Source organism: Peromyscus eremicus, chromosome 4 (assembly GCF_949786415.1).
Source record: "Peromyscus eremicus chromosome 4, PerEre_H2_v1, whole genome shotgun sequence".
In the NCBI taxonomy this organism is placed as follows: domain Eukaryota; kingdom Metazoa; phylum Chordata; class Mammalia; order Rodentia; family Cricetidae; genus Peromyscus; species Peromyscus eremicus.
In genome coordinates, this window is record NC_081419.1 from 130,261,157 (window position 1) to 130,276,113 (window position 14,957).

General features: G+C 43.5%; 1 protein-coding gene across 1 annotated transcript in view; it reads right to left on the reverse strand.

Moving 5' to 3' along the window:
- Positions 1–9,496, reverse strand: part of LOC131909879 (protein NDRG3-like) — a 33,657-nt gene extending 24,161 nt beyond the window's left edge. The window contains exons 1-2 of the mRNA XM_059261782.1: positions 9,229–9,496; positions 1,749–1,854 (exon numbers count right to left, since the gene is read on the reverse strand). Of these exons, the coding sequence (XP_059117765.1) occupies positions 1,749–1,854; positions 9,229–9,294 (172 nt within the window). The 5' untranslated portion in view covers positions 9,295–9,496. The remainder of the gene's footprint in view (positions 1–1,748; positions 1,855–9,228) is intronic.
- Between the last annotated feature and the right edge of the window lie 5,461 nt (positions 9,497–14,957).

Genomic DNA, 14,957 nt, shown 5'->3' on the forward strand with positions numbered 1-14,957 from the left:
CCTTCTTCCTCTCCCTGATGAGGAGACACTGACCTTCCCTTGACTCTGGCTAGAGGACATCCTCAGCTGCTGGTCATCACATGGGGCTTTGTCAGAACTGTTATGTGCAAGGAGGAGATGCTGCTTCATTTTTACCCTCTTAGTGTAGGGCCCTCATCAATTCTCATGCTAAAGATCAGCCCTGAGCTAACAAGTCAACACTCTGAGCCAGAGCAGCATGAAGGCTACAGGTTTGCCGAGTCTGGCCCCATGGCTAGAGCCTAATTCTATGCTGTTTGTTGAGTAGCCACTTCTGAAATGCTTAGTAGTAGATTTGGTATGGATTTCAGCTTTGGAAATATTTGTAGATGTGTAATGAGACATCTTGGGGATTGGCCGAAAGATTAGCATGAAATAGACTTAGTTTTACATATACCTAATACACATAGCCTGAAGTAATTTTTAAGATAATTGCTGTTTTGGGGATGTGGGGACTGACCCTGAACATGCACACACATTAAGCATTTGTAGTGCTGCTGGCTCTTCATTGTGTCTAGGTGTTCTCTGTCAGCACTCAATTCAAATTTATAGCATTTTAGATTCTGAATTATTAGGTTAGGGAAGCTCAACCTATACCAGGTAGAAAAGTCTGTAGAAATAAGACTTTTGCTACTGAATTCAAAACCCTTAAACTCTGGAATTTTCTAACCTAGGATATGAGTAAAAAGAAATCAGATTTCAAGGCTGGGCATGATGGGCCTTTGATTTCAGCACAGGCAGGCAGATCTCTGTGAGTTCAAGGCCAGCCTGATCTACATAGTGAGCTCCAGGACAGCCAGGGCTATGTAGAGAGATGCTGTCTCTTTCTATTTATATATGATCTCAGTTCTAATTTCTTATCAGTTTATCAGATAATCTATCCTTTTGAAGATATGACACAAATGTAAAATGTAATTTCAGTTCCCCCAACATACTTGACCCTGTTCATTCCCCTGGAATGTTAACCTGCCATTAATTTAAAAAGGTGTTAAGACAGAGGAGGGATGTATCTGTCTTACTAGACTGCTGTTATTGTGTTCTTTTTTTTTTTTTTAAAGATTTATTTTATTTATTATGTATACAATGTTCTGCCTGCATGTATGTCTGTAGGCCAGAAGAGGGCGCCAGATCTCATTACAGATGGTTATGAGCCACCATGTGGGTGCTGGGAATTGAACTCAGGACCTCTGGAAGAGTAGTCAGTGCTCTTAACCTCTGAGCCATCTCTCCAGCCCTATTATTGTGTTCTTTAATACAAAGATTACACATGCTAAAAAGGGAATCTGTTTGGGGCTGAAGAGATGGCTCAGTGGTTAGGAGCACTTATTGCTCTTGCAAAGGACCTGGGTTCAACTCCAGCATCCATATGATGGTTCACCTGTAACTCCAGTTCTGGAGGATCCAACATCCCCTTCTGGCCTCCACAGGTACTGCATGAATGTAGTGCACATATATACACACAGGCAAACACTCATACACATGAAACAAAAGTAAATATTTTCTTTAAAAAAGGGAATGTGCGGGCTGGAGAGATGGCTCAGAGGTTAAAAGCACTGGTTGCTCTTCCAGAGGTCCTGAGTTCAATTCCCAGCAACCACATGGTGGCTCACAACCATCTGTAATGAGATCTGGTGCCCTCTTCTGGCATGCAGGCATATATGTAGGCACACTGTATACATAATAAATCTTAAAAAAAAAAAAAAAGGGAATGTGCAAAATCAAATACATACGGTTAAGCCCGATGTCATGGTACGTCAGGATTACTGGTTTATTTCCTCTCAGTGAGCCCCTTATGGTGACATGGACTATACCATGGAGTGTTTCTATGTCATGTTCCTGTAACAAGACAGTGTGAGGTCTTAGAAAGGCTTCATGAACTATAAGCCCACCAGAGAGATGCTATTACACGTAGTATTCCTACTTTCTAATTCTATCTGGATAGACAATAAAGAAACAAATACATAGAAAAAAGACCCACTTTACATCTGAAAAGCTCACTTATGAGTCCATGAAATATCTGTTGAGAATAAATTTGCAATTGGCTGTGGGAAGGAGATCAGCAAGTTGGATAAGGAGCCAGGAAAGACCTGGGAGTTCAGTTAAGGAAACAGAACATCAGATTCCTTCTGGGTAAAAAATGAGAGGTTTCAAAGCCTCTTAACACGTGTCTTCTGCAGATTCTCTCAGTAGTGTGAGAATTTACTGTTAGACCCAGCTGCTGCTCGTGCAGCAATCCTCTTTCACAGATGCTGGCAGGTACCATAATGGGACACTGTGAGTCCTCAGCTAACAGACAGCATTTTACACCTGGGAAGTGAGTTAACAGCAAAGGGGGCATTGGCATCACACATACACCCTGTTCCCCACTGTTGCTGCATGACTGCACATGTGCTGTCCAGTAGCCGAGCAAGAGGCTTAGTCATTCCTTATGTCCTAGGAATCCATGTGCTGCGTGATCACGAAATCTATGCTATGTGAGCCCATAGGTGCATGTGCGGGGGGTGGTGGTGGGGTGGGGTGGGTGGTGGTGGTGGTGGTGGTGGTGGTGGTGGTGGTGGTGGAGGGGTGTGCGTGTGGGTGTGGGTGGTGGGTGGGTGGGATTCATAAAAAGCAGGTCACAGACTCCTCCCCACCTCCTTCCTTTTCTTCCTCTCTCTCTCCCAGCACCATCTTCCATAGGCCTAAGCACATTTCCCTCTGTTCCTTCTGTTAATAAACTCTAATAGTGGGTTTTGTTGTACCTCATGGCTTTCATCCTGCATGCCTGACCTTATCTGTCTACTGCAGCTGGGGGTCAGGATTTGATACACTGCTGTCCAACAGGGTGGTGCACAGCTGTAATCCCAGCACTTGGGGGCTGAGGTAGATGGATGCTGAGTTTGAGATCAGCCTGAACTGTCTAGCAAGACTATCTCAGAAAACAAAACATTTAAAAAAAAAAATGACCATGAAGCCATGTATACGCTCACATCTGTATCTCAGCATGTGGGAGGCAGGCTCAGGATTGTCATGAGTAGCATCCTGGGCTACAGATTTATCTGTTTATTTGAGGGGCACACACAACCAGGGCATATCTTGAAGGAGTTGTTTCTTCGCTTCCACCATGTGGGGATGGAAATCAAGTTGTCAGGCTCAGCAGCAAGTGCTGAGCTGAGCCATCTCACTGGCCCGTACTGTGGAGACATATTAATATCTGATCAGCTTGACAGTTCCTCTGCGTCCTCAGCAAAGATGCAGTTCACTGTCGAGAAGGAGTTATATCGGAAGCCCTTGGTAGGTTTTGTTTTGTTTTAAGATAGGTTCTCTAATGCAGGTGAACTCCTGGCATAGCCAAGGATGACTTTGAACTTCTGGTTCTCCTGCCTTCAGCTCCTGGGTTCTGTCATTAAAGGCATTCACCACTAAGCACAGTGGGTTTTGCATTTTAAATCTCAACCTACCTGATGTGAGACTGACAGGTGCAGACATCAGAAATCTCATCGACTCATTAACTAATCATATTGTTTATTTGGGGAAATGTAAAAGTTGGAAAAGACTAGAATAGACCTCAGCATTCTGCCCCCTCTCCCTTCCCATCTACCGTTCTTTGTGCTGCAGGCACCCCAACACTACCAACTGCAAACCTTTCTGGCTTCACTCAGTTCCCTGAGCTGAGCACTACTCTGACTGCTTCTCAACTTAGTTTTGCTTTGGTTCCTGTCTTATGGGGTATATAGGACAAACTGTCCAGCACACCTTAAACCAGGAGCAGTCCAGGATGTCTTAGCATGCGTAAACATTTTTCTCATGATAATAGAAGACAGAGAATTAAAAAGGGAAGAGACAGGAAAGGGGAGGGGGACATGTTGGGGGTGCGTTGGAGTGGGAAGGGAGAGTTTGGGGGTAGATATGATCAAGATATATTGCTTGAATATATGAAATTGACAAAGAATAAATAAAAATATACTCTATTTAAAAATGTAAGCCTGACTCAGAAAGACAAAAAAAAAAAAAAAAAAAAAAGGAAGAAAGAAAGAAAGAAAGGAAGGAAGGAAGGAAGGAAGGAAGGAAGGAAGGAAATAAGAACCACAGCTGAGCAGACAGAACAGTTGAAAAGCAGCACAGAAGGCAGAATGTATACACAGTGACAGGGGTGAACAGCCCAGCAAGGGCCCATCTCTTCATCGCAGCAGTGTGTGGTGTGGAGAGGAAGCAGAGGCCACATCCAAGCAGCAAGCCAGTCGCCCCTGGTGAGGAGACTGGCAGCTTCACCACAGGGCAAGCCTGCAGTTTTTGTGTCTTAAAACCAGTGGGGCTGGGGGCTAGAGAGATAGCCCCGTGGTTAAGAGCACTTGCTGCTCTTGAAGAGGACCCAGGTTCGGTTCCCAGAACCTACTTGGCAGCTCACAGCTGTTGTAACCCTAGTTCCAGAAGATCTGATGTGCTGGTCTCCTCTCCCTGGGCGTTAGACATGCGCACAATACACAAATACACAGGCAAAACCCTCATACACATAAAAGTAAATAGAATCTTTTAAAACTCCAGTGGGGGAATTTGGTGTTTTAGTGACTGCTGCTCCTTTGTGGCAAGCCAACACTAAGAAATCCATTTTGTCACACACAAGTGCGCACGCACGCGCGCGCGCGCGCACACACACACCAGAGAACCACACCAAGGCACCGTCTTGAGAAAGGTGTCCTTGGTTGAGACTGAACACTGACACACTGTCTGAAATCACCTGTCATGTGGTTTCAGGCCTGCATGCTGAGAATTTCAAAGCTCAAGTTCAGGAAAGCATTTGATTTGCATAGCGTCTTCCTGTTGGATGAGATATGGAGGCACTGGGACAGGCCTACTCTCCAACACCCTCAAAGAGCTTCCTTTGCTTAGACATTAACCATCCCGTGGTATGCAGGGTGGGGGGAGGGAAAGAGGCATCTCTGTAGTGAGAATCTTCCTGGCCCACAGACTGAAAAGCTAAGTGCGACCGTCAGGGCTCCTGGTGTGCACAGAAAGGAAGATCTAGGATGGAGGCATCCATCAGACATCTGGCCTTTGAATGGTTCAGGCCTAGCCCTATTGGGATGGTAGGCAAGCCAAGAGACCAAATATCAACAGACCGCCACCCCCGACCCCACCACGGGAGTTAAAATTCTGCCTCTATTCCAGCTACACATGCGCAGTTCAGAGTCTTGTGTCTCACGTCATCAGTGTGTGCTGGCGACTACATGTGCATGGCATGGTCATGCAGTCAGCACATGGGTGTCGTAGTTCTGTACTGGGAGCCCTTAAAAGCGGGACACAGACCCCACCCTCTCTCTGCTCTCCCCCCACCCCACCGTCTTTCCCTCTGCTCTCCGCACGTGCTCCTTCCCAGGCCTGGTTCTCTTGTACCCCACCCCTCTTCCTCCTAATAAAGCTCTCTGTAACTAGGTAGTCGTGGCCATGGCTCGTGACCTTTCCACGCAGTAACCAGCTCCACCACCAGCGCAGCTTATCATTCTTTCAAAGGGCCGTGATATTCGTGGACACAGAGGGTACAGACTCTTTCTGTCTCTTAGTGTCTCCCTTTTCTTTGCCTTCACTTTTAGTATAACTTTTATTTCTAGAAAGCTTTTTTGTTTCTGTTTTCTTCTTATGATTGTCTTACTTTTTTGTGCTTCTAGCATCCATATTTTCTCTCTCTCCCTCCCTCCCTCTCCTCTCTCCTCTGTCTGTCTGTCTCTGACAGAGCCTGAACTTATAAAGACCCTCATGCTTCAGTCTCCAGAATGCTGGGAGTATAAAGCCTCCTGAGCCATCACGCCTGGCTCATCTCTTCTCTTCTTTTGTCTGACCTAGCTTTTTCCTCACTGTCCCTTTGTAATGAGCTGCAGGATTATAGGAAGAATTCAGCTGACTATGATAAAGCTATACCTGGAAAAATCAAGGCATTCTTCCAGAGGATTAAGCCAAATCTCAAGGAATATTTGGTGTTATTTTGCTTTTAATATATCAGCTGTTTCCTGCTTTGAATTTCATATGCACTCATAACTTCCCCAAGAACTTTTTTTTGTTGTTTTTTGTTTTTTTGAGACAGGGTTTCTCTGTAGTTTTGGTGTCTGTCCTGGATCTCGCTCTGTAGACCAGGCTGGCCTCAAATTCACAGAGATGTGCTTGGCTCTGCCTCCTGAGTGCTGGGATTAAAAGTATACTCCACCGCTGCCTGGGTTCCCCAAGAACTTTTAACAGTGTATTTTACCTGAAATTCTTTTCAAGTATCCTAGGCCTAAGAGACTGGCGAATTTAGGTGCATAGCTTTGTTTCTTGTGCCAGTATATGGCAGCATAGAAAAATAGAGACAGTTTTATTTTAATGACTTATAGACTCTTTTACCTAACCTGTAAGATTGTAGTTTGAGCATATGGATGAAATACAAAAATAAATGCAAAGGTTGGTTTTCTTACTGAGCCTTTGCAATTATTTCCTTATTTTGTTCATGTGCACATATATAGATATACACACATGTGAACTTGCATATAGTCAAGCACACATTATCACACATATAAATATGCAAAAAGAAAAAGGAGCTTTATGAGTCAAGTAAAGGACACTCTAAACAGGCCACTGCAAGCTGTTTTCTGACCAACACACAAGCACCATGGCATGTGCACACATATACACATGTGCAATTTTTTAATTTAAAAAAAAGATATGACCAAAGCATTCAAGAAATGATCCATGACCAAGAGACATGGTATGGATGTTCATGGATTAGAAAGGGCTGAGGTAGAAATTAAGAGACCAGAAACCTTCAGAGGACACAAAGGAATATGACACCAGGGGAGAAAAGAGGGTGGGTTCAATCACAGAGCACAGAAAGGATTCATTTCGTAAGAGAAATACTTGAACAAATGAGAACCGAGGAAGACTCATTCTAACTCATGTCTAACTCAGTAACACAGCAAACTCCAGCTAAAAATACATATAATATCCAAACCAGTGAGAAAACAACCAGCAGAATAACAGGAATCAGCAAACTCAACAATAATGACCCAAGTGTAAATCACCCTAATTCTCCAAAAGAAGATGAGCTGACTGGATTCAAAACAAGATCCAGGCCGGGCAGTGGTGGCGCACGCCTTTACTTCCAGCACTTGGGAGGCAGAGGCAGTTGGATCTCTGAGTTTGAGGCCAACCTGGTCTACAAAGTGAGTTCCAAGACAGCCAGCTACACAGAGACACCCTGTCTTGAAAAACAAACAAACAAACAAACAAAAACAAAAAAACAAGATCCAATGGTTGGTTGTCTGTGACAAACATACCTCACTAAAGACAGAAACGGAGAGGGAAAGAGTAGATGTTGAAGTCCCAAGCACATGGAAGCCAGGCAAGCCAGTGGAGCCATACTAATGTCTGACAAAGAGTTCAAGACAAAATTATCCTACAGAACTATAAAGACAGCATGGTACAGGCATAAAAACAGACATGTAGATCAATGCAATAAACCAGAGGACCCAGAAATAAACACAAGCAACTACAGCCACCTGACTTTGACAAAGGTGCTCAAATACTGCAGGAAAGAATATCTCTCAACCAATAGTGCTGGAGAAACCAGATAGCCACATGTAGAAAATGAAGGTAGATTCCTATGTGGTGATATTTTATTTGTGTTGAAATGTGATATTTTATTTGTATGTTAATAAATAAAGTTTGCCTGGAGATCAGAGGTCATAGTCAGCCATAAACAGAAGTCAGGTGGTGGTAGCCCACACCCTTAATCCGATCACATGGCAGGCAGAGTCTCTGTGTTCAAGGACACAGCCAAGTGTGGTGACCATGCCTTTAATCCCAGTACCAACCATAGAGACCTGGAGGTCTGTATAAACAGGCAGTGATGAGGAAGTGATGCGGCTGGGCTTAGAGCCAATGAGAAGGCAGAACAGGAAGGCAATAAAGGCACAGGTTAGATAGGAAGAAGCTCTCTTGGGAAGCTATGGCGAGGTGGCAAGCTAAGGTTAGTTGGCAGCTATTGCTCTGATCTCTACGGCTTGCACCTCTGTATTTGGCTCTGTGTTTCTTATTTAATAAGACTGTTTAGAAATTCATCTACAATTGGCGCCCAACATGGGACATGAACCCACAACACTGAGATTAAGAGTCTCATGCTCTACCGCCTGAGCTAGCTGGGCAGGCACAGAAAAACTTCAGCTACATTCTTGTCTCTCATTCTCTGCAATGATCAGTTCCAAATAAATCAAAGGCCTTAATGTAAGACTGCAAAGTGAAATGCTAGAGCAAACACTTCAAGCTAAGGCATAGGCAAGGACTTTCTAAAGGAGCTCCGACAGCCCAGGAAATAATAACTGATAAATGAGATTACATCAAAGGCAAAGCTCTGGACAGCAAAGCAATCAGCAGAGCTGAGAGACAGTGCACAGTGTGTGAGAAAACCTTTGATCACTGTATACTTGGTAGTAAATACATAAAGAACCCAAAAAAATTAAATGTGGGGGGCCATCAAGATGACTCAGTGGGTAGAGGCACTTGCTGCCAAGCCTGATGACCTGAGTTCAATTCCCAGAGCCCACAGAGTGGGAGGAGAGAACTGACTCCCACAAATTGTCTTATCTCCCCACTGCACCACGGTATGTATGCTATCCCTCACAAACAAATAGATAAATGTAAAATACTAAGTTTTTAAAACATCAGAGTTAGTGTTTTGTATAAAAATCATACAGTCAATAAAGGAGCTTGTGAATTGGACAGGCGATAAAAGAAGTTCATGACTGGTGAGGAGACTCAGCAGGTAAAGCCCTTCCTGCTCAGGCTGGAAATATAAGTCTGATCCCAAGTAGAGGAGGAAAGACTCCACAAAACTGTCTCTGACCCCATATGTGCCCTGAGGCCTGTGCACAACCCTCCCCTTCGCATCATACACACCATAAAAATACATAATAAAAAGGTAAGAAACACATTCTTAGCTCTCAGGGAAATGTAAATTTCCTGAGCTACACTGAGATTTCATCTCCCCTCAGTCACATAGCTGCTATCAAGATGGAAGAAGGAAATGTGGCATGTATACACAATGGAGTTATTCAGCCACAAGGAGAATCACATCACCTGGAGGAAAATGAGTGTTCCTCTATTTTGGCCTATTGTGTTCTCAAAGTCTCGGGGTTCATCTTCCTTTTGAAGAATGTGAATATAAATTGTCTAGAGAAACAACATGCAGAGAAGGGAGACACTCACCTCCACAGGGATTTGCACACATATCCGTTGTAAACTAGTGTATGGACAGCTTGAATGAGACTCCATGTGGGGAAGAGGTGCAGAGACCCCGGCTGTGGAGCTGATTCAATGGTCAGACCACTTCAGGGTGTGAGCTGCCGCCACCTTTCTGCTGTAGTCAACCCTCATTTGTCTTACTGGCTCTTTCTTTAGGGACTTCCACACTAGCATTCTAGAATGTGACCCACAATGGCAGCCTGTGATCAAACGGTGGAGCTCAAGGTGGCTTCCCCCAGGCTCTGGTATCTATCTCTGAGGTTGTATACTTTATGAACATGCTACATTCCAGGCTTATGAAACAACCCAAGCTCATAAAGGCTGCTGACATCAATATCTATCTTGACTGCCTTGTCCTATCAACTAAAGATTCATCTTAACCAGAGAGCCTGTTAACAATTTGAGCTAGAGCCTGGTGTGGTAGTACACTCCTTTAATCCCAGCACTCAGGAGGCAGAGCAGGTGGATCTCTGTGGTTTACAGATCAAGTTCCAGGACAGCCAGGGCTTTTACACAGAGAAACCCTGTCTGGAAACAAACAAAGAAACAAACAAACAGTGGGAGCTAGGATGGTACCAGTATCAGATAACTACCAACTCTGGTCTCTTTCTCATGTCCCCTTCCTTTAGTTAAATGAATTGTCACAGTATCACTGATCCTTTATCTCCTATCAGTTAAATTATGATCACTTCATGCCTGTCACTATTTCTTCTCCATTCCAGCAACATCTTTGCTAATATGAAAATTTATTGTTTCTGTTTATCAGGCGAGAGTATGAGTTGTGTTACAGCTCTGAAAGGAAAGGTATCCTGGCAGTCAGAAGCCAAGGTATACTACAGCTCTAAAGGTATCCCAACAGAAGGGTTACAGCTCTGTTCCGGTGGGGGATGGTTTCCCCAGCAAAGTGTTACAGTCCTTGCTCCAGGAAAGGTTTTCCTAATGCAAGTGTAACAACTCTGCTCCAGCTGGGTTGTCAGAGCTCTGCTCAGCTTCCCCAGAGTGTAACAATTCTGTTCCAGCAAGAGAGTTTACCCAGCCAAAGTGTTACATCTCTGCTCTGCTCCAGCAAAAGAAAGTTGTTACCACAAATCTCACTCAAGAGATTTATAGGGAGGGAGGAATCCAGGAGAGTGGCTGCCTCTGCCAGGGTGGAAAAAGGGCAGCCCCAAACTGAACAGGCATAGGGCTTTATATAGTGTTTCTTAGGGGCGGAGCTTTCCAAGGTAGAGATTTTCAGGGTGGGGATTGGTAGGATTTCAATTCCTGAGTTTGGGACAAACTCAGAGATTGGTTGGATTTTGTGCTCAAGGGTGGTTGGTTTTCATGCTCTGGGTTGGTTGGATTTCAATATAGGGGCAGGGTGTTCTTTCACTGGCCCTTTTTACCCTACATGAGTCTTCCATTGTTATGTAGGAATTGGAAGTGTGTGTGTGTGTGTGTGTGTGTGTGTGTGTGTTGCTGAATATGGAATCCAGGGCATTATCCATTTTGACAAGTATATCATCTGAGCTACAACTATAACCCAATACATAGGAATTTTAAAATGTTTTTATTAGCAGATATGTATTATAAACAACACTATAACATGCATATAATGTACTTTGATCTCATTCACCCATCATTACCTCCTCATCCTATTCCCACTGATTCTCTTTTTCTTCACAAGCAGTCACTGTTCTATTTCAGTTGTTTGTTTGTGTGTGTGTGTGTGTGTGTGTGTGTGTGTGTGTGTCCGTCCGTCCGTCCCCTGATGAGTTTCATATTGTTGCTTTTAGGAACATGAGTCATTTACAGGAACATGGCACTTTATCAGTGACTCTACCACAGGAAAAAATGTTTCTTCCTCCCTCAGTGACCATAACTTTCTACAGATCCTTAGGGATGGACGGGTTCTCATCAGCCCCACTCCAAGAATTTCTGATACAATATCCCACTACCGCAGCCCTTAGAAGAGGTATACATTTCATGTTCTCAGTCTCACAGTAAAACAATCTGCTAATTAGCCTCTGGCTCATCAGTAAATCACATTCTCTCTGACCTGGCATTAACTCCCCACCTTTGCCTCTCATACTGTTTTTCTTTTTTTAATTTTATCTTCTTTTATTCTTATCTCATATGTTACATCCTGACAGCAGTTTTAACTCCTTCTACTTCTCCCAGTTCCCACCAACCTCCCCTCTCCCCCAGATCCACTCCTCATCTGTTTCTCTTCAGAAAAGAGCAGACCTCTCAGGAATATCAACGGAATAACAAGTTACATTAAGACTAGGCACAAACACTCATGTTAAGGCTGGACAAGGGCCGGGCGGTGGTGGATCACACCTTTAATCCTAGCACTCAGGAGGCACATCCAGGCGGATCTCTGTGAGTTCAAGGCCAGCCTGGTCTATAGAGCGAGATCCAGGACAGGCACCAAAACTACATGGAGAAAGCCTGTCTCGAAAAACCGGGGGGGAAAAAAAAGCCTGGACAGCGCAACCCAGTAAGAGAAAGAGGGTCCCAAGAGCTGGTGAGAGAGTCAGAGACAGCCCCCCTCCCACTGTTAGGAGTCCCACAAGAACACGCAGCTGTACAACAATAACGTATAAGCAGAGGACCTAGCTCAGACCCATTCAGGCTCCATAATTTCGCTTCAGTTTCTGTGAGCCCTATGAGCCCTGCATTACCTCTCATACTTTTCAGCCAACACTTTTGGATTCCTGTTTCTGCTTTCGACAAATCACAACTCCCAGCACACCTCATCTGAAAACTTCTTTGGCATGTCAACCTAAACTGTGTCTCTTCTTTCTTCAATCTTCACATAGACTTAGTTGACGATGAGGGAGAGAAAGAGTAAATGACTAACTCCACACAATGCTCAGCAACTCTCACTGGCCATAGTGCGGTGTGCACATGACCCAATCACATGGTATTAGTGACTTTCTGCTGCTGTGATAAAACATCATGAGCAAAACCAACCTATGGAAAAGTTTAACTCTCCACTCCAGAGGGCCAGTCCACAGCGGCAGGGGAGGCCTCACAGCAGGTGTGCAAGGCTGAGAGTTCAAGTCTTCAACCCCAAACACGAAGGGGAGAGACTGAAGTGGGGTGAGGCTGAAAATTCTGTCTGTTCCCAGTAACACACTTCCTCTAGCAAGGCTCTACCTCCTAAAGGTTCCACAGCCTCTCAACCAGCACCACCGACTGGGAACCAAGTGTTCAGATGTATGAGCCTATGGGGGACATCACTTATTTAAACCACCACATCCATTAAGCTCCATATTGCTCGAGGGCCCAGGACTGGGACACCAACTCTCCCCTGGTCTTCATCTCTATGACCATCTAACTTTGCAGCTTCACATTCACACAAGCAGATTCCTTACTGTCAATCTTTATATATACACATACATGCATAGCCACATGCACACATGACTCTTCCTGTTTTTTCTGGAGAACCGTAATGTTATTCAAACTCTAAATCAAGGTGTGATTTCAGAAGAGATTTATATAATATTGGGGTCACCCAATCATAGAAAAAAACTACATGTCCTATGTAGATTCTGGTCTAGGATGTGTACATGTGTGTGGGTATAGTACAACATGTGGACAGGAGAACAAGAAAGTATTATTAGGTGATGAGGAAGGGAAGGATGTGGGTAACGGATACAAGTCATGAAAAAAAGCTACTTGTTTTCCTAGTTTTAATTCTATCATGGATTTTTCTTTTTGTGTGGTGAATGTGCATAAAAATATAATTAATTGATAGTGAAAGTGTAAAATCCAAAGTGAAGCTCCATGGCTTCTAAATGGCTATTCTAATTAACTATTCACTGAGTTATCCAGACTTTGAGTCTAGGCAAGTGCTTGAGTGGCTATGTTAATCTGGCTGTGTGATATTTATATTTTCAAATTCTTTATAATAAAGTGACTTTTAGTTCAAAACAAAAAACCCACTAAGTCAGGTGGTGGTGGTGCATGCCTTTAGTCCCAGTACTTGAGAAGCAGAAGCAAGTGGATCTCTGTGAATTTGAGGCCAACCTGGGCTACAGAGTGAGTTCTAGGACAGCTAGGGCTACACAGAGAAACCTCAAAAAAAAAAAAAAAGTATCAGTGGGCTGTTTTGGGCAATAAAAATTAGACTTAAACCCATAGCTAGTTTTGACATAAAAATATTAAAATTTCTAGGATAATTGTTTATGCAATTATCTTAAATGCTGTGACTTTTGCTCAGGGATATTTTAGAAAATCATTCTTATACTCCTTCATATATACCTAAAGAAATTCAAATCAATAAACCATGGTAAAACCTGCACATCTAGCTGGGCAGGGTGGCCCACGCCTTTAAACCCAGTACTCAGGAGGCAGAGGCAGGAAGTTCTCTGTGAGTTCGAGGCCCGCCTGGTTTATAGAGCTAGTTCCATGACAGCCAGGGTTACATAGAGAAACCCTGTCTGGAACAACAAAAACAAAACAAAAAACCCTGCACATCTATATTTATTTTACCACTTTCATGATACCCAAACTTTAGAATCAGCCTAGGTGGCCATGAACAAGTGAATGGAGAAAGAAAAAGGATCATATACATATATCAGAGTTTCATTTGTTCATAATGAACAACATATCATTTTTAGGAAAATGTATATAGTTAGAGATGATATGTTTAGTAAAAATAAGCCAACTTAAGATGTTGTATGTTTTATCTTATTTGTGGAACATAGGTTACAAACATGTACACACACCACACACACACACACACACACACACACACACACACACTCTGACATGAAAGTAGAAAGGACTCCTCAGGAAGAGGGAAGATGGGAGAGGTGAAAGGGTAATGGAAAATGAGTATGATCAAAGTACTTAGCATAAGTATGAAATCCATTATTTTGAACAATTATCTATTAATAAATAAATAGTAATACATAAATCTCATATACTTTATTTTTAAACCCGCACAAGTGCTAGGGCCCACCCACAGCCCCAACATTAAGGAGGCTGATGCAGAAGGAAAGTGAGTTCAGAGCAGGTTTGTCTGTAACAGCAAGTTCCAGGGGCCTGGACTAAACAGCAAGACTTTATTAAAAAAAAAAAAAAATCAAACAAGGGGCTGGAGAGATGTCTCAGAGGCTAAGAGCTCTTATTGCTCTTGCAGAGGAACCAAGTTTTGTTCCCAGCACCCATGTCAGGGGGCTCACAACTACCTACAACTCCAGCTACAGGGGATCCAATGCCTCTAGCATCTGTGAATACTTAAACTCATGTGCACCCCCCACAATTAAAAATAAATCAAACACACATATACAGCAAGAAAACTGATTCTCTGTCAAGTATTTCATATAATCTCTTAGGCTGAGAACTTCCTGTAACAAATAATGTAGATTTCTAACAAATAATGTAGATATCCTATTTCTAAGCTACCTCATAAGGTAGCACTCAGTACATGAGGCCACTGAACACTTGGAATGCGGACCGTGTGATTGAGGAACTAAGTATTTTATGTGTGTGGGCTGGAGATGGAAGCCATGGCTCCCTGTGTGCTGACCAGGTGCTCCACCACTTGACTAGCCCTGGTGTTTCCTCTTTTATCTGCTTCTGCAATGTCTTCACCAAGGCGGCAAACTCAGCAGAAGCTGGGAACCTGTAGATCACTGGAAAAGGTATTTGCAGGCTTTCATTGAAGCTTGATGCTGTGTGTTAGGGTTGTTGGCCAA